Source organism: Callorhinchus milii, unplaced genomic scaffold (assembly GCF_018977255.1).
Source record: "Callorhinchus milii isolate IMCB2004 unplaced genomic scaffold, IMCB_Cmil_1.0 Scaffold1, whole genome shotgun sequence".
NCBI lineage: Eukaryota > Metazoa > Chordata > Chondrichthyes > Chimaeriformes > Callorhinchidae > Callorhinchus > Callorhinchus milii.
The window spans coordinates 127,297,428-127,323,577 of NW_024704742.1; the positions used below are offsets into that span (position 1 = coordinate 127,297,428).

Genomic DNA, 26,150 nt, shown 5'->3' on the forward strand with positions numbered 1-26,150 from the left:
GGATACTGGGAGAAACACTTCTCTACCCTCTGTTGGGAGAGCGCATGGAGAGGCAGTTTCTAACAACAGGAGCAAACACATGAAAAAAGGCTCATTGTTATAAAAAAAATCTACATTTAAGAGATTGGTATTCTGTACGTGGTTTCCCAGAAGGCAATTGATAAGGTGCCATACAAGAAACATCTTGAGAAAAATGAAAGGATATATTAAGGAGTTTGGCAGCATAGCTCACAGGACTATTAATTACATTCATTTTCCTGTTATTGGGATCAAGCTAATGGGTTCATAGTTTCTAGGCAAGGAATGACTGTCAGCATTTATGATTCTGGGAACCACATTTGCTTGTTTTCTGCATATTGAAAGGTAATTTTATTTTTTTAAATATATTTTCAAAAAATTCCTCATTCAGTAAGCCATCTGCTGATTTTAATGTGGTTATTAAACTGTGCTGCTCAAACAAAATAGCAAATGCTTTCGAAGAAAGCCCTGAGACTTTCATTCAGCTGTCAGTATTCTTATCAATAAAAACACTAAAAGGAAACTACATTTTCCACCATTCATTGAATATGAAGTCTCTAAACAAGCAATATAAACTTTTATGCAGTATATATTAAGCTAAATAGTTTTACAACACATTCTTACATTTTGGCAAAAGAAGTTCATTGGTTTAGTCAACAATAAAAATACAGCTTGAAAGTTGTTGTTAGTGACAAACCATTATGTCTGAGGTTTTTCTGATTGGTGCAGTTTTGGGACTAGCAGCACAGGAGGAGTTCTAACACAGTAACAATCGGTGGTTGTAACATGACCACATATGGCCTCGCAAATTGGAAAACATTTATGATGAGGGAAGCACGGTCATTAGATATGCCGAAAGGCTACCATATCTGGTTAAAACTGTTTGTATTACTCATATAGTTGTAGCATTTACAACGCTGGAAAAAATGTAGTTGAAAAACAGATTTGATGAAGTCATCTAAAACCATATTAACTCTTATTGGTGAATCTGATTTAACCGTGCAAACTTGTTTGATAAGTGTAAAGCTATGAGAACTCCCAATAATTAAAGCATGAGGTCTTTGTTTTGCAAACTGTTCCCTAAATATTATTGAAAGTTTTTGTTCTTCTGGGGTAGGGGCAGCAATCAAAAGTGTATAAATTGCTTAACAATTTTGTGTGACGTGCGTGATGTATATAAAGCATTATAGTGCTATACCAATAAACAAACTTCAGCAAAGAATTTCTGGAGCAATGCCCAGTATCATCCATTGTTTTGTAGCAGTAAGTTAATATCTTTGCTATAGCAACGACTAGTGCTAAATTTGAACTTGGAGCAGATTTGATGGGCTGAATGACCTTTTCTTTTTCTGTGGTGTAACATTCCATGATTGTGTTAATAATTGCTGAAAATTCAAAGCACTCAGCATAACTATATGTAGTTTTCACAAATCAATAGGCTACAAAATACAGCCAAATTAAAAACTGGAACTTGGTATCACAAGTAGTTGTGATGTTCCCATCAATCAGAAAATAATAATGTTATACTAATAATCCTCGCATTTGATATAGGTCTCCGAGACGTCTCAATACACTTCACAGAATATATTTTAAAGTTAACTAACTGTATATTTTATAGTTTTATAGTTTTCCCTTCCTCATAAAAATATATTACAAATCTTCAGCTAAATATCAGAGCTCAAAGACATCAGAAATACTGACATGTCAAAATATTCTAAGCACATGCTCAATATTACAATCATATTCAGAGTACTGTGTGCAATTGTTAATCCTGCTCAGCAACTCTACAATAATTATCGGCATATTCTAATATTCTAAACAATTAATCTATAATTATTGGTTGAACACTAAGGGGGACAGATTATTGACTGAAAGGTTCAGAGGTTGATTGTAAGTTCGTGCAGCTGAGCTATTTGTAGGACATTTTGTAAAGGACAAAGATTACCAGCTGCTAAGTTTATTAGCAAACCTCTTTGGTAGAAGTAGAGAGAGAGAAATGTCTGACTTTATTTTTCCAAGAAGCATTCTTCACATACCACCATAGTTAAGCCAGGCTTGGTTCATCATTTGAGTAAACAAAATTGCCATCACTGATTCCACTAACAATGCCCATAATATTTCAGCACCAATTAATCAGCTCTTCCTGCTCCATTATGAATAGGGAGTAAAGTACATGCATTGAAGAGGCATTGAAAGAGGGACCGAGTTGTTCAATGACACTTTGTTCAATAGCCGCCTTTGTACAATGACACACCAGAACACAATCATATTGTTGTCCGAAACACTGTCTAGTCATGTACTACATCTTCAAGGTGTCTCAGGCCCAGTTGTATCGCTTATGTTGACTGATGTACAAAGTGGTCTGTCCAGTCTTCTTGGACTAAGCCCACCTGCTTCTTATATGGATAATTGACTAATACATCAGCATCAATTAAAGTGATGAGTGAAATAAGGTGGCATCTCAAGGTTTGCTGGGCACTTCCCACGATGATGGGAAGTCACCTTGATGCCAAGCTAAACCCACAAACAACTTGCTGCTTTTGTCCCTGCTTCAATCTGTGGGTGAAACCTAGCACCTTTGATATAGATATAGAATTGTTTGATGCTCTGCGAGTGCAGCTCAAATTCCTTCAGCTGTTCCTCTGTGTTGTAGTTCTGGGGTGAACTAACAGGTGGAGCCAGACAGATTGGTAGAAAACTATTCTTTAAGCTATGGGGTTGGCACCCAGATCCATCGATTCCATTTCTACCTCACTGGTAAAGTAAATTATTCTGAAACCAGTGTTGAAAGAAATGTAGGTATTATTCTCCAAAGGACCCATGAGTGGTCCTGGTGGTTATGAAGGCTGTTGGTAAATAATGTGTTCCTTGCTGGAATTTCTGCCACATAAATCAAATGGTTTAAACTCCTGCTCCAGTAAAGGACTTCACTCTTGAATTCAGATTTCCATATTTAGATAAATAATGCTTCTTCCACAGAGCTTCACTTATGAGAGTCTCACAAAGCTGAAATTGCTTTCATTGCAAAAAGATTTGGGGAAAAGATCAAAAAGCCTACATCTATTTTTAAAAATTAACAAAAGGTTTGCATTAGGCTTGCAGTTAACTTGTGCAACATACGAGAGAGCAAAATAACAGAATACCAACAAAACAATCAGGAAAGGAAAACTGCACTCAAAATGCACTTTATTTTTGTAGAATTAAAATACAGATGGGGATATTAAAACAGTGAACCATTTATATGTTTGAAAAAGAACCTGTGTGGATTTTTCTTTTTTGAAAAGTCTCTTCAAATCAATAAAAAAATAAAATAAGATTCAGGAACAAGACTCGACATTCTTTCCAAGTAACACCTGTGTTACTTTTCATTCTTTTCTTATTAGCACAGCATAAAGTTTGCAATGTCAAAATACTCGTTGTATGGGGGCCACTTTGCTTTTTGTCAATTCCACCAAATGTGATTAAAGATTGTGTGTGTGCAAACAGCAGGTTAAAAATAAAAAGGCATCCAGCACTGGCAACTTTAAAGTGCTCCATCAGTGCTGATATACTAATACTGTTAAATAATTCATAGGAATAAAAATGACTGATTTCACAAATTTTCATTACCATTCTACAACTTTTAACCATTGCTCATAAATTCATATAGTCTTATGAACACATAAAAAGGTAGAACTGTTTCAAAATTGTTAAGGAAAAACAAATTGTATTGAATCAGAACAAGTATTGCACTTTTCAGGTTGGCAGTTTGCTATGATTCACAGAGACGTGTAAATTAAATAATCTTAGTTTGCATTTGGTGAAGAGATTAATTTATCAGACTACACTAGAAAGGTTGATATTTACTCCATTCAAGCATAGAAAGCAGCAACAGATACTCAATAGCAAAAACAATCTGCCCTGAGTTACAGTGCGCAGCTAATTAAAATAAAAACTACTTTTCCACAGGTTTTTTTTTAATATATAGATTACCTCATGGGATCGAAACAAAATCATCCCTTGGCTCCCTGCTGAAATGTTTCTCCCTTTCCTTCCCTTCCCACAAAATACAGATTTTGAAGTTGACATCAAAAGCCATGCATCACCAACTTCAGTTTATTGCACGAGTATAAATTTGCAAAATTGGTTTAAGTTCATGTCTGTTAGATGGATAGCAAGTGTTGAACCTGGTTGAAAGCAAAAATAAAAGTGATTTGGCTGGAGTGTGCAGAAGTGATCAATACCATAACTGTGCTGCAAAATAGCTGGTAAAATATTAATGGTTGATAATGACAAAATTTTATGAAAAGCGTGGAATCTGATTTCAGAGCTGTAAGTAAGTGACAGGAAAAGAAGTAGGAAGGATCAAAAATCGAATTTAAAAACAGAAAAAGCCTAAGCTAAACATGATAGCAATAGATTGAATTATAAACAAAACCTGGTTATAACAGAGCACAAAATGAGGAAAACCTAAAATATTTTTTGGTAAAATATCTATCAATTATGCAAACTGCAACAAGAGGCTAAAGGTAATGTCTTAAAGTCAAACTCATATATAAAAAAGATGCTACAAAGTGGGATATGCAACATATAGTATAAATGTTTGTAAGCGGTGGGAGAAGGAGTTTTGAAGTTCTCCTGAAAATTCCAGCTCAAATCTGTCCTCATGTTAATAGCACTAGTTCCATGGGAAGCAAAAAGAGAACCTGTGGAATAGCTAATCTCTATTACCTTAACCTCTCAAAGACGGTGGTTTACCATTCACAGTTCACTGATAATTTCATAACGTAAATCGGTAAAGTATATATATTTTTTTAAAAAAGCTACATGCTGGATGTATCATGATCTCGGTGCATAGACACACATCTGAAATTCTGAATTAGATTTGTATGGTTACAGATTTTTTGGAACTGTTCACTTTTAACTTCTTAATTGCAATTCCTTCACCAGAAATATTTTAAAATTCTTACAACTTGCCCAAAAAAGTGTTTACTTACATAAAGTATGGCAAGGCCTTTTTTTTATACAAGGTTTGTTTCCTCTACCATTATTTGCATTAGACACTCAAATAAAATGCAAATAAAAAATTGAAAAACCAAATTCAATTCCCTCGCATTCTGAATTATGTCAAAAAATACAAGCCAATATCAACTTACATTACAGTCGAGTTTGCATAATGTTAAGTTGCCCATTGATATGATCCACATAATGTTATACTGCGTTTTGGGATGCTATCCTGCGTGAGGGGCGCTATATAAATGCAAATTGTTGTTATACTGGCTGTCGGTCCCGGCCGAGGCTGGTATGTAAACATTGAAGTTCACGTATTGTTAGAGCAGTTATAACTCATCTAATATTATGCAAATTTGCGGTCGCCATTAACAAAAGATGGAATAATGTTGTACCCAGGGGTTTAGTACAGCTGGAGCAGTACGGGGGTGCTCCGGCACCTGAAATCCGTAATGAAGAGGCAGGTGGATGATCCAATGGGAACGCAGGGCAGGTTGATGGAGAGGCAGATGGTCCATTGAGTAGAGGCTCGTACAGTACAGTACATCCTTGACAGTCCAGCGCTTTGGGACATCATCCCAACATGAAAGACACTATACAAATGTAATCTGTTTTTGCAGTATTTTAGCGCTCAGTTATTTTTGTGATTCAATTTCAAATATAATACAATCAAAAATAACGGATTTACTTTTCTTAAAAAAATGTATTACTGTGAAATTAAAGTAAAATATTGGATTTTTCTTATACTTCAGAACAGTCTATAATTTTTTTACAAATATTTATAAGGGAAGTTTCCCTGTTGTTATAATATGTATACTTTTATAATGTTATCCAGTCCGACACAGTAAACATTAAGCAGACTCGACTATAATTTGTTTACAAAATTTCAAACTCTTATGTGCAATGGATTTTTGTAAACTTGCACAAGTTATTCTGTGGTCCAGATAAAACCCTACCATGTTATGGCACTGATGCCTTTCACTCCCCACTTGTGTTAATTTTAGTTTACAATTATCCAGTTATTTTTCTTAGATTGTAATGTTTTGTAAAAAGCTCAACTTTCAAGTCAGCAATTCTTGATTCAGATTATTCAGATATTTAACTTTCTCTGGACTGGTCAACCCTAGCTTTAAAGAAATAGCTTTAAACCATATATTTTTTAATTCTTAGTTCAGACACTTATGATTTTTTTTAAAAAAACTGTTCCAAAATGATTGCAGAATGCGTTAAGATTTTTACTCTGCCAAATAGGTTTCACAGTGCTTTCTCACACTTACCATTATTATGCTTACAAGGTTTAGCATATTAAAAGAATTGGATTTAAATTTTTGACATAAAATAGATTTCTTTAAGAGATATTACATTATATTAGAAAATGTATGATCCTTTTCTCAGTTCCTCAAACTTCTGACAGTATCAAGTATTGCTCGGATTTCGGTTCTATGAGATAGGAAGGTGTTGCTTCAGGATTTCTTTCGTTGTTGGAGGCATTTTGTCAGGAAATTTTATCTGAAACTCTACTATATAGTCACCACGTTGTGTTGGAGTCTTAGGAAATGGCAACCCTTCTCCTCTCAGTCGCTTCACTGTTCCGGGCTTGATAATATCATTGCAAGGTAGGGGAATCACTCTGCCATCAATTGTAGGAATATTGACAGTACACCCACATAAGGCCTAGGNAAAAAGCAAAGTGATATTAGAAAAGGATAATTTAATCCAAAGAATCTATTTCCTGAGACATACACAATGGACACAGTGTGGATCTTAAAACAAAAGTTATTTCTAGTTAACAATATAATTATACTGCCTATAATAAAATAAAAAAGTCAAACTATAAATCTATTTGACCAGGGGATGAAGGGAAGTTTAGACTCTAGTGACCTGCATTTTTTTCTGTTTAATGTATTGCCAGAGTGAAAATATAAAAGGCTACCTTGTCCATTAAATGTGATTTTACTCAGGTTTGCATCCATTATAACCAAATTAACTTTATATTAGGTATCATCTAGTTATGGACGAATTCCTAGTTAGATATACCACATCCTTATCCAACAACTGGGAAGATGCAGTGGACTTGGATTGTACAAAGATTAAGACTATTCATAGAGTAAATTGTCATTTACTAGAATGTAAAGATGTTGTATCCTACAAGAATATTTAACTGATGTAAAATACAGTGGTGAGTTTCAGTATTAATTCTGATATTGGCAGACCAGTAACATTACCATAAATAGGTTCAAATATAAAATCAGTTTGTGCTAACAATTTAAATTGATTAAAAAAAATGATATTCACAAATTCATATGTTGGAAACAATACCTTGAACTTAATTTAAAATGATGATTAGAATTCAGCCAGGAAATGTGGTGGGATACTGACACCCTTTAGCTCCAGTAATGGAATTTGATTAGCTTAGACCGATAGGCAGAAATGGTACTTGTAAGGGTTCTATGTGAAGTAAATTGATCGTCTCAAATCAGTATATAGGGAGCCACAGCATCTAACTGATTGAGCATACTTATTCAAAGGATAAAAGAATAGTTGGCATAAGAAGCAGAAAACTTCACAATGATAATAATAATCTTACAATATGGTGCCTTTTCATGTCACTGAAATGCTCAAAACACTTCACAAGATTTACTGCAAAATGTAGTGACTGTACTTATAGCAAACATGGCCGCCAATTTACACTTAGCAATGTCCCACAAACAGCTTAGAATTGAATGACTAATTTTATCTGGAGGATTGTTGGCTGGGATGTGAGGACCATCTAGTGATTATCCTCCTTGGGAAGAGGCGAGAAGTGGAGCTGTACACAAAGCTGGAAGCCTACTAGACAGTGCTGTGAATGGCAAGTTAAACTGTAGCAGTACAGTCACACCCTCTGAGGTCCCAAGCCTTGGCTCTTGCTAACCTGTGCAAAATAATTTCCAGAATCGGGTAAAACAGGGTCTGTCCCTCCAAGGAGAGATTGCACAATCCATTTCAGATACAGGGAAAATATATGGGAAACAGTTTGGTTTGGATGCTCTTAAGCATGGTGAAGGGTTCTGAATGAATCAGACTCACAGCTGACTAAACAAAACATTAGAACCCCCTCCCCTCTTCCTAAATAGTGCTATGAAACCTTTAACCTCCACCTGAACAGTCAGAATAACCTTGGTTTAACATCTCATCCATAGGGCAGCACCTCTGCCATTACAGCACTCCTCTCGCATTGCACTGAAATGTCAGCCTGGACAATGAGCTTGAAGGTCCACCTTAAACCAACAATCTTCTGACTAAGAGGCAAGAGTGCTATGAACTGAGCAAGGCTGACACTCTTTGGAGGTTGCTGTGTTAAAGAAACATTATTGGTATGAATTAGGAGGCTCTATGCTATAAATAGGTGTTCTGTTTTCAAGCACTATGGGGACAGAAACATTCTGAACTGGATTCAAAATGCAGTTTAGCTGAGGCAGAGAAATTATATTAATTAGATTATTATTAGATAATTATTTGGGGAGGACAAGTTACAGGGCTATGGGGAGAGGGAGCGGAATTGATTTGGATTGCTCTTTTCACGATGGGCCAAATGGTCTCCTTCTGTGCTGTATAATTCTATGAAAGGAGGAAGCTTTGAAGTAAGGAGGTAATCCTCCTGTAGTTTCAATACACTACATTTAGGACAAATAGGCTGTAGACTGTATTCTGCTGCAAAGCTTTGAATTAAATCAAAGATTGGCAGTGAGGGGGACCTTACTAAGTTTTACTTTGTTGTCCAAGTAGTAACCAGTCTGTCAGCAAAAACATGACACAGTTTGCTTCTCATAAGCTAGGCATGTTAAAGGACCATGCCCTGAGAGTAGCGCAGTACCATTTTTGGGCAGTTGAAAAGTACGTGGTTGTCACTGAGGTAATCATCACAAGGTACCAGTGAGAAAAGAATATGAAGCTAGCACAAAACAAGAGCTAAAATATTAGTGTTTTGCAGGAAGGCAACAAGACCCTCAGGATACAGAATTATGACAATTTTAAAAAGGTCCCATTGACAGCTTCACAGTAAATCCCAGGTTTCAGTTAGATAGTTTCATTTAGTTAATCAACGTACAGTATCTAGTTTCTAGTCAACGAAGTAAAACTATAATTAGATATAATGCATTTCAAAATAGCTGGTCCAAACAGAGGTCATGAGTGAGTTAAGAGTCTGCGCTTTTTGCAGCAGATGTATGTACCAGTCAGCTGTTCAGACAGAAAAAGCCTCCACTCTAGTTTATTTTTATTTTTCAACACACTACATTTAGGACAAATATTTTTTGTAACCTTTACTAGTAAATCGTTGAAGAATGTATTTTTTCAAAAATATGTAAAGAAAAAAATCAACTACTTATTTTTGATGTACTATTGATGATGTACAGTTGTTTTTCTGACTGGAGGGAAGTGTGCAGTGGTGTCCCCCAGGGGTCGGTATTGGGACCACTGCTATTTTTGATCTTTATAAATTACTTGGACTTGGGTATAAGGAGTACAATTTCCAAGTTTTCAGATAATACTAAGCCAGGAAAAGTAATAAACAGTGAGGAGGATAGTAGCAGACTGCAAGAGGACATAGACAGACTGGTAAAATGGGCAGACACATGGCAGATGAAGTTTAATGTGGAGAAATGCCAAGTGATGAATTTTGGGAGGAAGAACGAAGAGAGGCAATATAAGCTGATGGTACAATCTTAAAGGCGGTGAAGGAAGGGAGAGATCTGGGGGTTCATATAAGTAAATCATGTATGTACCAGTCAGCTGTTCAGACAGAAAAAGCCTCCACTCTAGTTTATTTTTATTTTTCAACACACTACGTGTTGGGACGTCCTCCTGACGTGAAAGGCGCTTTATAAATGGAATCTTGTTGTTGTTGTTGTTGTTGAAGGTGGCATGACAGGTAGATAAAACTGTTATAAAAAACATGGGATACTAGGCTTTCTAAATAAGGGCATAGAATACAAAAGTCAGGAAGTTATGATGAACCTTTGTAAAACACTGGTTAGGCCTCAGCGAGAGTTCTGAGTTCAGTTCTGGGCACCACACTTTAGGAAGGATGTCAAGGCATTGAAGAGGGTGCAAAGTAGATTTAGCAGGATGGTATCAGGAATGAAGGACTTCAGTTGTCAGAAAAGGCTAGAGAAGCTAGGATTATTCTCCTTGGAGCAGAGAAGGTTAAGAGAAAACTTGATAGAAGTTTTCAAAATTATGAGGGGATTTGATAGGGTGAACAAGGAGAAACTATTTGCACTGGTGGGTAGGTCGGTAACCCAGGGACACCAATGTGAAATAGTTGTTAAAAAAAAGGGAGGTGAGGAGGAATGTTTTCACACAGCGATTTGTTTGGATCTGGAGTGCATTGCGTGAAAGGGTGGTGGAAGACAATTCGATAACAACTTTTAAGAGAGTAGAATTATTTGGGGAGGACAAGTTTGCAGGGCTATGAGGAGAGCGCGAGGGAAATGGATTGATTTGGATAGCTCTTTTCAAAGAGCCAGCACAGACACGATCAGCCGAATGGTCTCCTTTTGTGCTATATAATTCTATGATTCTATACTCTGTAAATAACTGAATAGATAAATGAATTATTACAGCATTGCCAACAAACTCAGAGTCCGCCAGACAGCACGTACGAGTGGAAACCTGTACTTTGTTATTTATTGCCACCTGTAATGTTTATTGGTCATATGATGTAAGTTTACAACAAGAAACATTGGAACAGCTTTACCCAAAAATAAGGCAAAAAATATAGAACAAGATGCAGAAAAAGCAGAGTACTCAATTCTTGAAGCACATGTTATATCTTGCACTTGCAAGAATCATCGGAGAAGTGGGAGGGGTCTATGCGAGGACTCCTCTTGTTCCTTGTGTACATAATTGGCCTTGATTAGCAACTGAGTGCAAGGCAGTTAAATGTGTATTTGAAACCATTAGGAAACAGTGGATGCAGCCAAGAATTCACAAACTGAGCTCAACATGGTGCAATTATGGGCCAATCACTGGCATATGAAGTTCAACAGACAGACGCAAAGTGCTGCATTAAAGTAAAAGAGAGAGGCACACGTATTCCAACGACAGGATAACTATCATCAAGGGAGAAGTGATAATAATCTTGCATATGATATAGTGCCTCATCACACTGAACCATCTCAAGCACTTCACAATTACTGTTGTGCAGTGACTGTTCACAGAATGTGTACACAGATGTGGTCCATAAATAGTGAGGCGGTGAATGACCAATTCACCAAGAGGATTGGTGGCCAGGACAGCTAAAGAATTTCCCTTCTCTTTCAATTAGCATAAAGAGTTGATTAAATGGTTAAATTTCATCCAATGGGCAGCAACTCCAATAGTGCAGTGCTCTGCCAATGATGCACTGCATGGACTTTGCACTCAAAGTTCCCGACTATGGACGTGCAATCACAACCTTCTGACCAGGGAAAACAGGGAGACAGGCTGACACAGTTGAAAAAAAAACTAGGGCTGTCAGTTGACTTATCACTCACCATGTTGAAACGGTGTGAGACAACAATAAACAAAGCAATCATGATGCAAGACTTATTGCTTTATTGATAAATCAATTGAGTTCAGAGTTCCAGAAGTTATGCTCAAACTTGAAAATGCTCTGGTTAGGCTGTAGCTACTCCATATAAGTATGTCCAGGAAGGACCATAATCTTTACATTTCGTATAGTGCCTTTCACATCAGGAGGAGGTCTCAAAGCTCTTCACAGCATTTACTGTAAATTGTAGTGACTGTGTCATTTGTGAGCAAACTGGAGACAGTGAGGAAGAAATGTATCCCAATTGTGGTGATGTTGAACCATACAGAATGACTAAAGAAAGTTACTTTTTTTTAAATCTTGACAGTGATATCTCAAAGGAAACCTTATAGGGGTATATAAAATGCTAAATGGGATTAAGAAAATCAACCCAAACAGTACTTTCAGATATATCAAGATAACAGGATAAACAGGCACAGCCTTAGGGTTATGAGTAGATGTTTAGGAATAGACACCAGGAAGTATTTCTTTACTCTGAGGACAATTAACAACTGGAGCAGATTACCAGGGAGTAGTATTTTTTCTGATCTGGACTGGAATGCACAATCTCTCCGGGGAGGGATGCATCCTGTTTATCTAATCTGGAGAGTATTGGTGCAGTTTGGCAAGAGCCAATATTTAGGACCCCACTGAAGTTTAGCTATCTAAAATCTCCGCTTGCAATTGACAGCACATTTCAGCTTTCTGCTGCTTGTCTAGCTGCGACTACCCTACCAGCTAGGGCTTTAGCTTGCTGGGTTTATTACTAAACAGATTTGATAATGGTGTTTTGTTTACACTTACCTCTCTAAGAGTGATCTTAGCTACGTAGACTACGTTGGATCCATCTCGCTTGAAATGAAGATGAGGCTTGTCTTTCAGAATAAAGACGATATCAGCAGGGATGTTAGTTGCTGTTTCATCACCTTCCCTGGGGAAAGTGATCTTTGTACCCTCTTTCCAACCTCTTTTAATAACAACATTTAGAATCTTATCCTCAGTCCTTGTGTTTCGACCATCAGGGTTTAACCTTCGACGTGTTATCTTCATTCTTTTAGTACAACCATGATAGATCTCCTCAAGGGACACCCTAAGTTCATGAATTACAGGAGGGTCCTGCACCTTTCTACGGGTATGGAGAGACTCTGGGTGTCGTCGATGAAATCCATTCATGCCATTCATTCCATTCATTCCAGTCATACCATTCATTCCAGTCATGCCATTCATTCCAGTCATGCCATTGAAACTAAAACGGTTGAAGGCACTGAATGGATCATGGTCATCATCGTCTTCTTCAATATCCATGTCTTCATGACCAAAGCCATTAGCCATTCTAGAGCGTCCTTGAGAACCAAAGAAAATATCAAAAGGACTGGAGCCACCAAAGAAAGAAGCAAAGGTGGCATGTGGGTCACCGTGGAAGGTGTAGTGGAACGTGTTACCAGAGCCACCACTGGAGGTTCCTCCTGCTTTTAAGCCTGCAACAAGAAAAAGATAACATTAGATACAAATCACCAAAAAAATCCAGACTATTGTTTCTCCCAATCAGGCCCATCTTTGATCATCCACTGTTTCTTACATAACTCATGTTCCCGAGAGAAGTGGCAGATTTGCCACTGTGCATATTGAAGCAGTTCACCCTTGAGCAAAACAGGTAATGATAGAATGCTGCTTGAGGATGTATTACTCTGGGTTCCCATTCATAATGTCTAACTAGCAATTCTCCCCTCCCATCCCATCACTGGAAACTACTTATGTGGATGTCAGATAAGGATAAGATGGAACTCAGCTAAGTTGCCCCTCTCACCAGGCAAAAACACTGCAGACACAAATAACGAATGGTCATTTGGGCTGGATAACAGAAGGGCTGGCAGTTTCTATGTGTGTCTAAGTGCAACGTACAGTTGAAACACTCTCTAGTTATCTTAAATCTAATAACAGATGCGCACATGTATGCTTCTGTTGAAATAAGCAGCTCAATTAAAGGTTAAGGCTATCAGGTTGATTCTGTAAATGGATCTGCCTATCTATTCTGAATCCATGTTGAAGTCCATTACTGCTATTGGCTCTTCCATTTTGGAAACACTGTAGATAAGATACAAGTTTAGAAATCCTCCCAGTTTAGCTTATTGTTATACCTAATCATTGGAATAAGAATCTTATTGCCTCGGGGCATCTTGTCAAAAAAACCCTGAAATTTACTCAATTTATATTGTATTCCTCTAAACAAATAACTGTCAGTGCACAAAATAAGTTCAGCAACTTCTAGAACAAGTTAAATATTTACATATGTCCACAGTTTAGTTGGGGTCAGCTGGCTGTCTGACACATGGTTAAGAGGATCCAAACCAGACAGTTATATTTATATCACCTACATATGGACATTTTCCTGTTATGGAACGGACACTCTCAATGTCCTGGAAGGACACTTCCTGTTTACCTAATTCTAACTAATAATTATTACATTTGATATAGCGCCTTAGATAATCGTTGAGATGTCTCAAAGGGCTTCACAGAATATATTGTAAAGTGTGGTAACTGTGTACTTTGTGGGTGAAACGCGGCAGCTAATTGTGCACAGCAATGACCCACAAAGTTGTGGATTGATTGACTAAATTTTTTTAAAAGATAGAAAGAAAGACACACAGACAGCTTTAAAATTATAATTGACTAATTCTGGGGAATATTGCAACAACAACAAAATTACATTTGGATAGCGCTTTTCACGTCAGGAGGACGTCCCAATATGTTGGACAGTCAGTGTTTCGGACCCAAGCTAGGGGTCAGGATTGGGGCGGGTGGAAGGCAGGGGGGAGGGGGGAAGATCAAAAGCACAGTCGAAGTGGAGGGACTTGAGATGGGTCTTGAAGGAGGCAAAGGAGGGGGCAAAGCAGAGGGACTGTGGGATGGAGTTCCAGAGAGTGGGGGCAGAGCGGCAGAAGGCTTGTGCGCCAATTGTGGGCGACCGAGGCGGGGTACATGAAGCAGGTTTTGAGCACCCTGAGCGGAGGGATGGTAGGGTGCTAGGAGGTCGCAGAGGCAGGGGGGAGTGAGGCCATGAGGGGCTTTGAAGGTGAGGACCAGGATCTTGAACTGTATCCTGTGTGATGGGAAGCTAGTGGAGTCGGGCGAAGATGGGGGTGATAGGATCACAGAGCCTGGTGCGGGAGATGACATGTGCTGCAGAGTTCTGGATGATCTGCAGCCTATGGAGGGAGGAGCTGGGGAGGCTGACAAGCAAGGCATTTGGATATTCAAGTCTGGATATTATGAATGCATGTATGAGGGCTTCAGTGGCCTGCGGAGTGAGACAGTGGCAGAGCCAGGCAATGTTGCGGAGGTGGGGAAGGCAGAGAGGATCATGGCACAGATGTGGGGTAGAAAGCTGAGGGTAGGGGCCGGGATGTGAGGGGCAGATGGGGAGGGCGTAGTAGGCGGAAGGGTGGAGGCAGCTGAGTGGGTTGCCTCGACTTTGGATTCAAGGAAATCCAGCATCGCCTCGCAGATGGCAATAGAGGTGAGGATGGGGGAGGAGTGAGAGGGTGGGTGGAGGAGCTGGTAGATGATGGAGAAGAGGAGCTTGTGGTTGTCCTTGGCCTCCCAAGATTTTCTTGGAGTAGAACGACGATATAGCGGAAGCGAGGGCGGAGTGGTAAGATTTGATAAGACCCAGCCAGATCTGCCGATGGACAGTTAAGTTTGATTTAAGCCAGGTGCATTCAGCAACACGCACCTGTGCTTTAAGGGAACGGAGGTGGCTGGTGTACCAAGGTAACTTTCGTGAGTAGGAGACGGTTCGGGAAGTGAGGGGAGCAAGGGAATTGAGAGTGGTGGAGAGGGAGTTTAGAAGGAAAGTGACCGAGGAGGATAAGTCATTGCATGAGGAAGCCCAGAGGGGGAGGAGTTACAATATTAGTTACAAATTGGAAAGAGCAAAAACTTGAGGAAACCTCAAGTGTGTATTGCGGTACTGCTGGAGTTTAACCACATAGCTTGCCTTGGAGAGCACAGTTTGGCAAGCTTCCTGCTGCTTGTCCAGCGAGGACAGTTAGATCCGCATCTGGGTGATTATCAGCAAGGACACTGGGACAACACCAATAACAACTAGCATTTATAAAGTACCCTTCATGCAGGATAGTGTCTTGGAGCGTTGCACAGTGATGAGGCTGGATACCAAGCGAGTGAAAAGGGTGAGATAGTCATGGACAGTATCGAAAAGGTAGGTCTTAAAACAAAGAATCCATGGCACTATTCACAGTAGGTCTATGCTAGGTGAGTGAAGGGGTGGGCAGAGGCATGGGCTATGAGCTGCAAAGATCAAATGGCGTTATTCAAAAATTAGAGAGAATAGTGGCATGGGATCTTTAACGTTCAACTGAACATGGTTTAACCTCTCATTCGAAGGATGGCACCTATGACAATGCAGCACTCCCAGCACTGCATTAATGAGCATCAGCCTGGACTATGAGCTCAAAGTCCCGACGTGAGGCTTGAACTTATAATCTTCCGCGTCAGAAGCGAGATTGCTACCAACTGTAATAATGACACCTGTAATTATTAAGTAGTAAAGTAAAACAATAAACACCTGTATATTTACTATGCTCTTTCAGCCACTATGGTCACAAATATGAAAGTACTGTATTTCCCTATTTCTCACAATTCCTTATGGTTCTTCATTTTACCCTCAATATATGGCATTTATGAATATTTTTCCAGCCACAGGGAGCTGTGGAAATTAAAGTGGGGGTTATATTCACAAAATTATAGTAACACTGTTTCCAAACCTAAAGTATTTTTCACATTGATAATTCACAGGGAGGAAAATCTCCCGAGGTATCCTTATTGCTACTTTTCAATTATACTTTTCAATAGTAGTAAAGATAGTCCTCTTCAGCTAACTTTCTTTTGTTAGTTAAGAACAAAACCTACCAACAGATGATAGTTTAGTGTACAATACAGTCTAATATTGGGATTCAAACTTCTGTCTCAGTTAATAGTCTAAAACTGTAAGTGAAACTGCCAGCGCTGCAAATATAGTACTGAGCTGCTCAGTCACTTTAAAGACAAATTTATCCACATCCATTTTCAATGTAAATTACTTTTGTATCTCCAAATTGTAAAAGTTTAAAAACAGTTTCTATTGAACAGTATTCCTTAATTACATTCTTCATTAGACTAATGCCAAATGCTGGATGAGATCTGATGATTCAGGGTAAGTATAAACTCAGAGACCTACTCAGTTTTCAGTAACAGGTTTGTTCAGAGTCAGCTGAGCAGGTCTCTGAAATTAACAAGATTGAATTTCATGCTGTTTTAGGTACTGAATGGTTCTAACTTTTCCTTCCACTTCCCCCCTTCTCCTTCTCTCACAAAGTTCAAGCAATTTGCAATGAAAGCACAGAATTTCCTTACTTAATATTTGTTCTTTTTAAACATTATATTTTAGTATTTTTGCCAAAATACTTTGTATTCTACAAACGTGACCCACAATGATTGATTGAAAAATGTACAAAATAATGATTGCATTTGATATACAATAATTAAAGCAAGGGTCCAGGGCGAGCAAGGGTGGAGAGAAAGGAGAGGGAGACAGAATTTATTTTTGTTAGAAGGTTGTCTTGACTCTCTTCTCTCTCTCTCTGTTTTGGCTCCAATACTATTGTTTTTTAAGGATTAGAATATTTTAAAAGCTGGCGGTTGGTCATAATACAAGTCTTTGTGAAGTGGGTGTTTCTATGACTTTCAGAGTTCCAAAAATGGTCACAGTGGAAATGTATAGATGGCATCACCTGACATTTTTGACTGACGAAAGGTATTTATTTTTTTTCTTAGAAATTTGGGGATACGCTTTTCTAATGGGCCTGACTTTAACAACAACAACTTGGATTTATATAGCGCCCTCCACGCTGGACGGCGTCTCAGAGCGCTTTACAGTAACAGATCCCGGGTCCGAGCCAGGGGGAGGGGGGGAAGGTGACCGAAGGTGCGGTCGAAAAGAAAGGTCTTCAACAGAGACCTGAAAATGGGAAGGTAGGGAGCAAGATGAAGGGATCACATCACATCCAATGCAACCGAGACCTTCGTCCACACTTTGTCACTTCCCACTTCCATTGTTCCAACGCCCTCCGCTCCAGTCTCCCGAGCTCCACTATCAACAAAATCCAATGAATCCAGAATTCCACTGCCCGTATACTCACCAGCTCTAAACTCCTTACCCCATCACACCAGTTCTCACCAGGCTCCACTTGTTCAACTACAAGATCCTCACACTGATCTACAAATCCCTTCATGCCATGCCTTAGCTCCGACCTGCTTACTCCCCACTTCATATCTCACTGGCTCCTCTTGGCAGGCTCCTGCTTATCCTTCATCCCCTCCACCACTGCTTTCAGACACCCTGAAACTTTGGAACTCTCTACCTCAATCGCTCCTCCTTGCCCCCTCCTTACCCCTTGTTAGATCACGTCTAAAGCCCTCCCTTTTTGACCATGCTTGGACACCTCCTGCCTATCCCCAGCTCTGGGTCAGGCTCCTGCACTGTTAAGCATTCCGAGACACTATCCCTCGTGAATGGCACTATATAAATGCAAGTTGTTGGTCTTAGTCCTTACAAAATAGGCACTGGTTGTATAATTTATGTGTTGACCCTTCTTTTGTTGGGTGTTTGCAAACAGGGAGAGAAATCCCTGTGGTCTCTACCAAAATTATTAATGGAGATTATTACATAGATAGATTCAAATAAATCATCCTGGCCTAGGCTGAAGTCACTTTTCATTCTAGTCCATAAAAGGTAAGGTATCAAGCATCTACATCATTTTTCTGAATGGATTTATGCAGTGAAAACTAAGCAAACTGAATTCTTAGCATACATAATTTCTCAAATAATTTACAAAGAAAACATCTGGTTTCAAGTGAGTTATGAAATTCTGACCTGTTGTGCCAACCCTATGCTGTAATAATAATAATCCTTGCATTTGATAACAACAACAACTTGGATTTATATAGCGCCCTTCACGCCGGACAGCGTCTCAGAGCGCTTCACAGTAACGGATCCCGGGGCCGAGCCAGGGGAGGGGGAGGAAGGTGACCAAAGGTGCGGTTGAAAAGGTCTTCAGCCGAGATCTGAAAATAAGAGGGCAAAGCGAAGGGAGTGAGGAAGAGAATTCCAGAGGCTTGGGGCATAGTGGCTGAAGGCACGGCTGCCGAGGGTGGAGCGAAGGACTCGGCGGACAAGGAGGAGGTCAGACCGGTAGAATGAAGGCAACGGACACTGTTATGAGGAGAGAGGAGATCAGAGAGGTGGGGGGTGCAGAGGAGTGGAGGGATTTGAAGACAAGGGTGAGGATCTTAAAGTTGATCCTCTCTGGGACAGGCAGCCAGTGCAGTCTGGCAAGGACTGGGGTAATCGGGGAGTGGAGGTTGGTGCGGGTAAGAATGCGGGCGGCAGAGTTTTGTATGACCTGGATTTTATGGATGGTCATGGAGGGGAGGCCGGCGTGGAGGGCATTTGAACAGTCCAGCCGAGAGGTCACAAAGGCATGGACTAGGGTTTCAGCGGCTTTTGGAGAGAGGTAGTGGCGGAGACGGGTGATGCGTCGGAGGTGGAAAAACGCGGTGCTGGTGAGGGACCGGATATGGGGGAGGAAGGATAATTGGGGGTCGAATCTGACGCCTAGGTTTCCTACGGGTTTGGAGAGTTTTAGGGGGAGGTCGGGTAGGTGGAGGAGGTGAGAACCGTGTGATTTAAGACGTTGAGGAGAGCCAAAGAGTATGACTTCCATCTTGTCAACGTTCAGCTGAAATTTGCGCTCATCCAGCTTCTGACAGGCAGATTGACAGAACAACAGGGAACTGGGGGTCCGAAAGAGAGGTGGAAAAATGGAGTTGGGTGTCGTCCACATACATGTGGAAATGTACCCCATATCTGCGGATGACATCCCCAAGAGAGAGCATATATATTAGGAAGAGGAGGGGGCCAAGGATGGAACCTTGGGGTACCCCGCAGGTAACCGGGTGAGAGCGGGAGGAGAAGCCGTTTGTGCAGATGTACTGCTGGCGGTTTGTGAGGTAGGACTCGAACCAGGCGAGTGCGGTCCCACTGAGGTGGATGACAGAGGAAAGGTGGTGGAGGAGGATGGCATGATCGACTGTGTCGAACACGGCGGAGAGGTCCAGGAGGACAAGGAGGGAGAGGGAGCCCTGGTCACAGATAGAGAAGATGTCATTTATGACTTTCACAAGCGCAGTCTCTGTACTGTGGGCAGGGCGGAAATTGGACTGGAGTGGTTTGAAAGGGAGTGGGAGGAGAGGTGTGCTCGGAATTGACTTGCAATAACGCGTTCTAGGACTTTTGCGAGCAAGGGCAGGTTTGAAATAGGGTGGTAGTGCCTCTGGTTTGAGGGATCTAGGGAAGGTTTTTTTGAGGAGGGAGTGATGACAGCAGTTTTGAGGGGTGCAGGGACTGATCCAGAGAAGAGGGACTGGTTGATAACATCTTCTAACACCAGTAGTGGGCAGAAGAGGGGGAGCTAGGTGACCAGCAAGTTGGTGGGGAGGGGTTCGAGGCAGCAGGTGGTGGGTTTCATTGAGTGCTTTTCAGCGATATAGCGCTTTTCACGTCTTCTAGATGTCTCAAAGTGCTTCACAGAATATACTGTGAAGTGAATTGACTGTATCTTTTGGGCAAAACAAGGCAGCCAATTGCGCACAGCAGTGTCCCACAAACAGTCGTGGATTGAGTGAACCAATTCTTATTGNTTTTTTTTAGGGATTATTATCCTCAGAAAAACGATCTGCCAATCAACTGACAACCGGGTTCCCACTTACTGCTGGGCAAACAGAGGCATCTGGAGTAAGGAACCTTGCCCAACATTTCACCCTGCCGGGAATTGAACCCAGATCTCTCACTTGCGAAGCGAGTCCTCTAACTGCTGAGCTACAGGACTGCATTGCAACAACCACTTTAATATAATGTGTAAGTTGTATGAAAGTTTACCATTTCTTTTTCTCCAAAGGGATTTGGATGTCCACGCACACAAATTACTAAAAACAAGCTCACAGGTACAAAAAGTGATCCAAAAGACTAATGGGATGTTAGCCTTTATCTCAAGGGGGATGGAATATAAAGGAAAGGAAATGATGCTTCAACTGTATACAGCTTTGGTCAGACCTCACCTGGAGTACTGTGTTTAGTTTTGGGAAGCATATGTTGGCTCTGCAGGGGATACAGTACAGATTCACCAGAATTCACCAGGGCTTAAAGGATTAAATTATGGGGACAGGTTGTATAAACTTGGTCTGTATTCCCTTGAGTTTAGAAGGTTGAAGGGTGATCTAATTAAGGTGTTTAAAATAAAAAAGGGATTTGATAAGGTAGATAGAGAAACTATTTCATCCGGTTGAGGAATCCAGAACAAGGGTATGGCATAATCTTAAAATTAGAGCTAGACCTTTTAGGAGTGAAATTAGGAGGCACGTTTTCACCCAAAGGGTAGTGGAAATCTGGAACTCTCTTCCCCAAAAGGCTGTGTATGCTGGATCCATTCAAATTTTCAAGACTGAGGTGGTTGGATTTTGTTAGGTAAAGGTATCAAGGGATATGGGGCAAGAGTGGGTAACTGGAGTCAAAATACAGATCAGCCATGATCTTATAGAATTGCAGAACATGCTCAAGGGGCTGAATAGCCTACTCCGGTTTCTATGTGTGAATTATCTATTGTTCGATTGATATCCTATAGGATTGTGATGCACAATCATCACTTTGGAACAGAATGTATGTTATTTAACAATGAAGTTGTGAATAATCGTAGAATTTTACAGCAGAAAAGGTGACTATTAGGTCCATCATACCCGAGGCTGGCTCCATCAAAAGAGTTATCTATTTTACCCCTCTGCCAATACCATTTTATATTTTTTCTTTTTTAGATATTTGTCTAATTCCTTTTATTGTCAATACGAATTCCTGTGTATTGTCAAATTAATTTAAAATGTATGCCTAGTTAAATTTGATGGCTTCAGACAACTTAATAATCCTAAACAACAAAGCCCAAGTGACATGTTTTTTTTATCTGCACCCAGAAATTAAAATTACTTCCCATTATTCACTCCCATCCACCTACAACATTTTGATTCACTGAAGTTATCACGAAGAATCTATTATGATGGCATTACTATAGACTTATATGGTTATTCAATTCACAGGAGAACTTGATCAAAATTCTTAAAAAAGTAAAATGTACTTTACTGATTCACATGATATCAAACTATAAAACAGAATATTGACAATTTGAAAAAAATCACACAACCTTAAGTTTTTGAATATAACAATAAAAGCTCTCACCAAATTTATGCAACATGTGGAAAGTTACAGAAATTTATAGCCTAATATATATTAGCACTGCAAATGCAATAATCCCTTTGGTTATGTTGAATTTTTTTTTGAAAACTGACTTAAAAAAAGACAGAAGTCAGATGTTTCGTTTGATAATGAGTGACATGAACCAGGATATATGAGAGTTATTTGACATCCACATAATATAGTCCTGTAACACACTCCTTAATTTCTACATACTTTACTGAATATACACAACAAATTATGAGTAACTTACAAGAGCAATTTACAAGCATATTATACCAACTCTGTACAATGAAGCAACGTGGTCAAAATCTGCCAGGACAGACAAATCCCACCAATGTTAAAAAAAAGTTTTAAAAAAAAAGCTATTTCTAGGCAGTCATTTCATTTAGAAGTTCAAATTATATATGTCAAGCCACATAACTCTCACTGAGAAGATTGCCTGGTAATTAATTCTTGTTATCTTTTATTCTTCAGACTTAATTTTCATTCTTCATTTCTACTGCTTTAACAAACTGACGCCTCAGTGAGAACAATTCCCACAGGGTTTAAGCCAAAACATTAGCTGTAGAGAGGGTATCTGTTTCTATGACTTAGATTAGACTAATTTAGATTACAAAACATTAAACACTAACATAAGGATCATATAAGGGCTTTCATAATACAAGCAGAATATGTACACGATGAGGGCACATTTATAAAGAAGAATTCTAATGACATAGTCAAATAACCCACTATAATGCTGTAATTCTGGACTTGAATCTACATTATAAAGAGAATATGTTATAGATTATAACATCAATTATTATCTATTATGTCAGTCTCTTGGAAACAGTGGTCATAATAGACTGATGACGAGGTCGAGTCCTCTTTATATTACATTTTGCTGTGTTCCATCAAGTTATATATTTGATGAGGTTTGTGGTGTGGCTTTTTTCTTTCATGTCCATCTGCCTAACAATACTGATGTTTAACCATGTACTAACATTTGCAAATATTATACACTGTTGTACTTAGTTGCAGAACAATTATATCAGTCACACATAGATAACATGTGCAGCATAACTTCAATATACTCAGGGTTTTGAATTAAATTGTGAGAGCAAAATGTGATTTGTTTTGGAGAGAAGAATTGAGCTTTAAATACATACTCAAATGTAACACTATACAAGTTTTCCTAGCGAGATTTAAATTGCCACAATTTGTACAGTCTACTTTTGGCAAATAATATAGCTAAATTACATGCTCTGCAGCTTCATTATGGAAAGTGAATCATTACAAATCAGAGAAGGTAGGATTTTTTTTTGGCAGCTAAGACCTCTTAAATCAAGCAGCTGTGTTCATAGCATAAGTACATGAAGTACAATTGTTAACTAAAATTATTCAGTGTTTTACACTCATCTAGATATTTTTGGTTCTTATGTTATGGGCTTAACTGCAACAATTATGTTTACGATGTGAGATGATACAACACGTAAAAAGGTATTATTCAGGGTTAATTACAAAAATTATACTAAAATCCTTTGTGCTACCATGAACACTCACTTGAGTGCTCTAATATGACTTGAATTCCCATATCTAAGTGTGAATATATTTATAATGAAGACTTGACGAGCTTTCTATAGTTGGCTCGTGTGATACATTCTAAAAGCACGGAGGAACTATGATGATTAGAACTACACCATAGCTATCATAGCTATAGTGGGTGATCATTCCATGCACTGCTTCGATGAGAATGCTCTGTACATGTTCTCTGCACACAAAGTATTCCACAAGCTGTGAAAGCAATTGCGTGTGCCTTGTCCATTATATGCAAATAGGCATTGTATGTAATGGATACCAGATGGTCCTAACCTCTTTGGTTGGGCAACAAAATAAATGTTTCTTGATTGAATATTTCTTGATTCGTGGCATAAATCTTTGCTATTTTGTTATTTCTATTACTTTATTGGCCAACCAAAAAACTGAAGCAGTTTAGTAAGATGTGAGTGCTGCAAGAAGCTCTTTGGAGTAATAAGGGAGAGTTGTGCATCTCAAGACCAATATCACAAATTATCTATGTGAGCATGCGGGCGTACGGAGCACATTGGGGTGCTTTCCGAAAGTGTCAAATGTGCCTTATCGCCCAGGGCGTGTGCGGGTACGCACTTGGGTGTAGTGTACACAGGGGCGACTCCCAAATGTTTTAAAGTGAGCGTCCCAAAAAAGTGTGCACAACCTATGTGCGGTGAAGGAATGTACCGTAAACAACGGAATGTTTTTGGGATTGGGAGACAGGGGAAAAAAATGGTAACAGAAGATGTTGTACGTTGTGTTTGTTTTGGATTTCTGTTGCACCAAATATATATTTTCCCCCCCAAAAAATCGAATGATCAGAGGGAATACTTCTCACTCTTGTTTTAAGAGTTACAAAACGAACAACAATATGCAAAAAGGATGATTTTATTTTTAAAAACACCTTGCAAGTCCAAAATATGTAAGCAAATAATGGGAAAAAGTAAAATAAGAGGTACTGTATTTTTGCTGGCATAATCTGCTTTTGAAATGACTTCACTCATATAAAGGTAGTTCACACCTATGCCAGTTTGATTTGGCAGAGACATTAATTGGGAGGTTTACAGTATAATTTTGATTAACTGAAGCAGACACAGGGGTTTCTGATTATCTTAGGGTTTTTTTTAAGCGTGAAATAAAAGGAAAGTCTCTTAAAAACGGTAGAAATCGCAGTCTTCCCAAAGTTGATCGCCCAGCAACTCACTGCTGGTCACATACGCGCATTGATCACACTCAGAAACTGTTGGTTTTTGCAACAGCCCTTCAAAAAAAAAACCCAAATACATGTATAAAAATGGCTCACCGCGACATGAGCAATTCCTGAAAGCTTTCACCGCCACCGCCAACAAAAAGCATTTATATCGCAATCTCTGCACATTCCGCTGACAAGACCGTTATTTCACTTTTACATTCTGTGGTGCTGCATTTTGCAATTCATTGCCATATACATATACATATATATTTTAGTTGTGTGTAAGTCCGCGCACAGTATATTACACATCAACACACACGCGCATCGCAAAAAATGCTACAACTCAGAAAATGTAATCTCCAATCGCACAGGCGCTGGAACAGACTGATTATCATCACTGAATGCATCGCGATTTTTTTTTAAAAAAAAGAACATATGTCTCACTAGAAATAAGATGTGGTGAAGTGGGTGGAGGGAGGGAGGGAGGGAGTTCAGCAGCAGTGTAACCAGCTTAAGCGGGTTCACGCCCAATTGGGCGTGTTTTCTGTTACTGTGCACGAAATGACTTTGGGAGGGGGGGGGGGGGGGGAGCGCCAGGTTTTTTTTAAAAAAAAGAAATGATATCTTGCCAGACGTTTCTCTCCCCCCCCCCCCCCCCCCCCCTTTGAAGACGATTTCTTAGCCTCAAAAGCACGAAGGCAAATCGGTCCCTCTGTTATCCCCACTGGGGAGGGCAACGCGTCGTGCTTGGGCTACTTTTGGGCTAGTAACTCGGGTGGTTTGGGCTACTTTTTTTTTTTTTGGGGGGGGGGGGCTAAATAACTCGGTTGATTTTGGGCTACTTTTGGGGGGGGGGGGTTGGCAATTTTGGTCGACTTTTGGGCTACAAACGTATTGCAAATTACCGCCCACCCTGGTCAGTCAGTCAGTCAGTCAGTCAGTCAGTCTCTCTCCCCCCCTCCCTCCCTCCCCGGGTTACACTCACCTTCCTCGCCGTACTGATCGTAGATGGATCGCTTCTTGGGGTCGCTCAGCACCTCGTAAGCCTCGGCCACCTCTTTGAATCTCTCCTCGGCGTTGGGCTCCTTGTTTTTGTCCGGGTGAAACTTCAGAGCCATTTTCCTGTAGGCTCTCTTAATCTCGTCCTCGTTGGCCCCGGAGCCGATGCCGAGAGTGCTGTAATAATTCTTGCCCATGATTTCCAGAATACGTTGCAACTCGAGCAAAAAAAAAAATACCCCCCTCTCCCCCCCTCCTCCTCCCCCTTTCAGATTGTAACGTAGTCCAACCGCAAATTGACAGGACACCTCCACTGATTCCCTCGCGAATAAGGCTTATCAAATGCAATATCTCCACCGCTCAAACCCCCTTTATTTTTTTTACTGTTAATATTCAATTATTTTCCTTTTTTTTCCCCCCTCTCCCCCTTTTTTTTAAGTTCCCCTCAAAACCAACACGTCAACTACTACTACTACTACTGCCGCCGTCCT

The 26,150-nt window shown here is 39.8% G+C and overlaps 1 protein-coding gene across 1 annotated transcript; it reads right to left on the reverse strand.

Annotated features, from left to right (window-relative positions):
- Nucleotides 1-3,172: 3,172 nt before the first annotated feature.
- On the reverse strand, nucleotides 3,173-25,983 carry dnajb5 (DnaJ heat shock protein family (Hsp40) member B5). The gene is made up of 3 exons (XM_007890703.2): nucleotides 25,646-25,983; nucleotides 12,365-13,038; nucleotides 3,173-6,681 (listed from the first exon to the last, which is right to left on the reverse strand). Exons 1-3 carry the CDS (start codon nucleotides 25,854-25,856, stop codon nucleotides 6,448-6,450), a joined length of 1,119 nt encoding a protein of 372 aa, XP_007888894.1. The 5' UTR covers nucleotides 25,857-25,983; the 3' UTR covers nucleotides 3,173-6,447.
- Nucleotides 25,984-26,150: the final 167 nt, after the last annotated feature.

What these genes read in the sequence shown, in the direction of transcription:
- dnajb5 (XM_007890703.2), bottom strand. Translation starts at nt 25,856, where the DNA reads ATGGGCAAGAATTATTACAGCACTCTCGGCATCGGCTCCGGGGCCAAC. An exon ending in CGATCAGTACGGCGAGGAAG is followed by an intron (nt 13,039 to 25,645) that starts GTGAGTGTAACC and finishes TTCTTGTTGCAG; the next exon opens with GCTTAAAAGCAGGAGGAACC.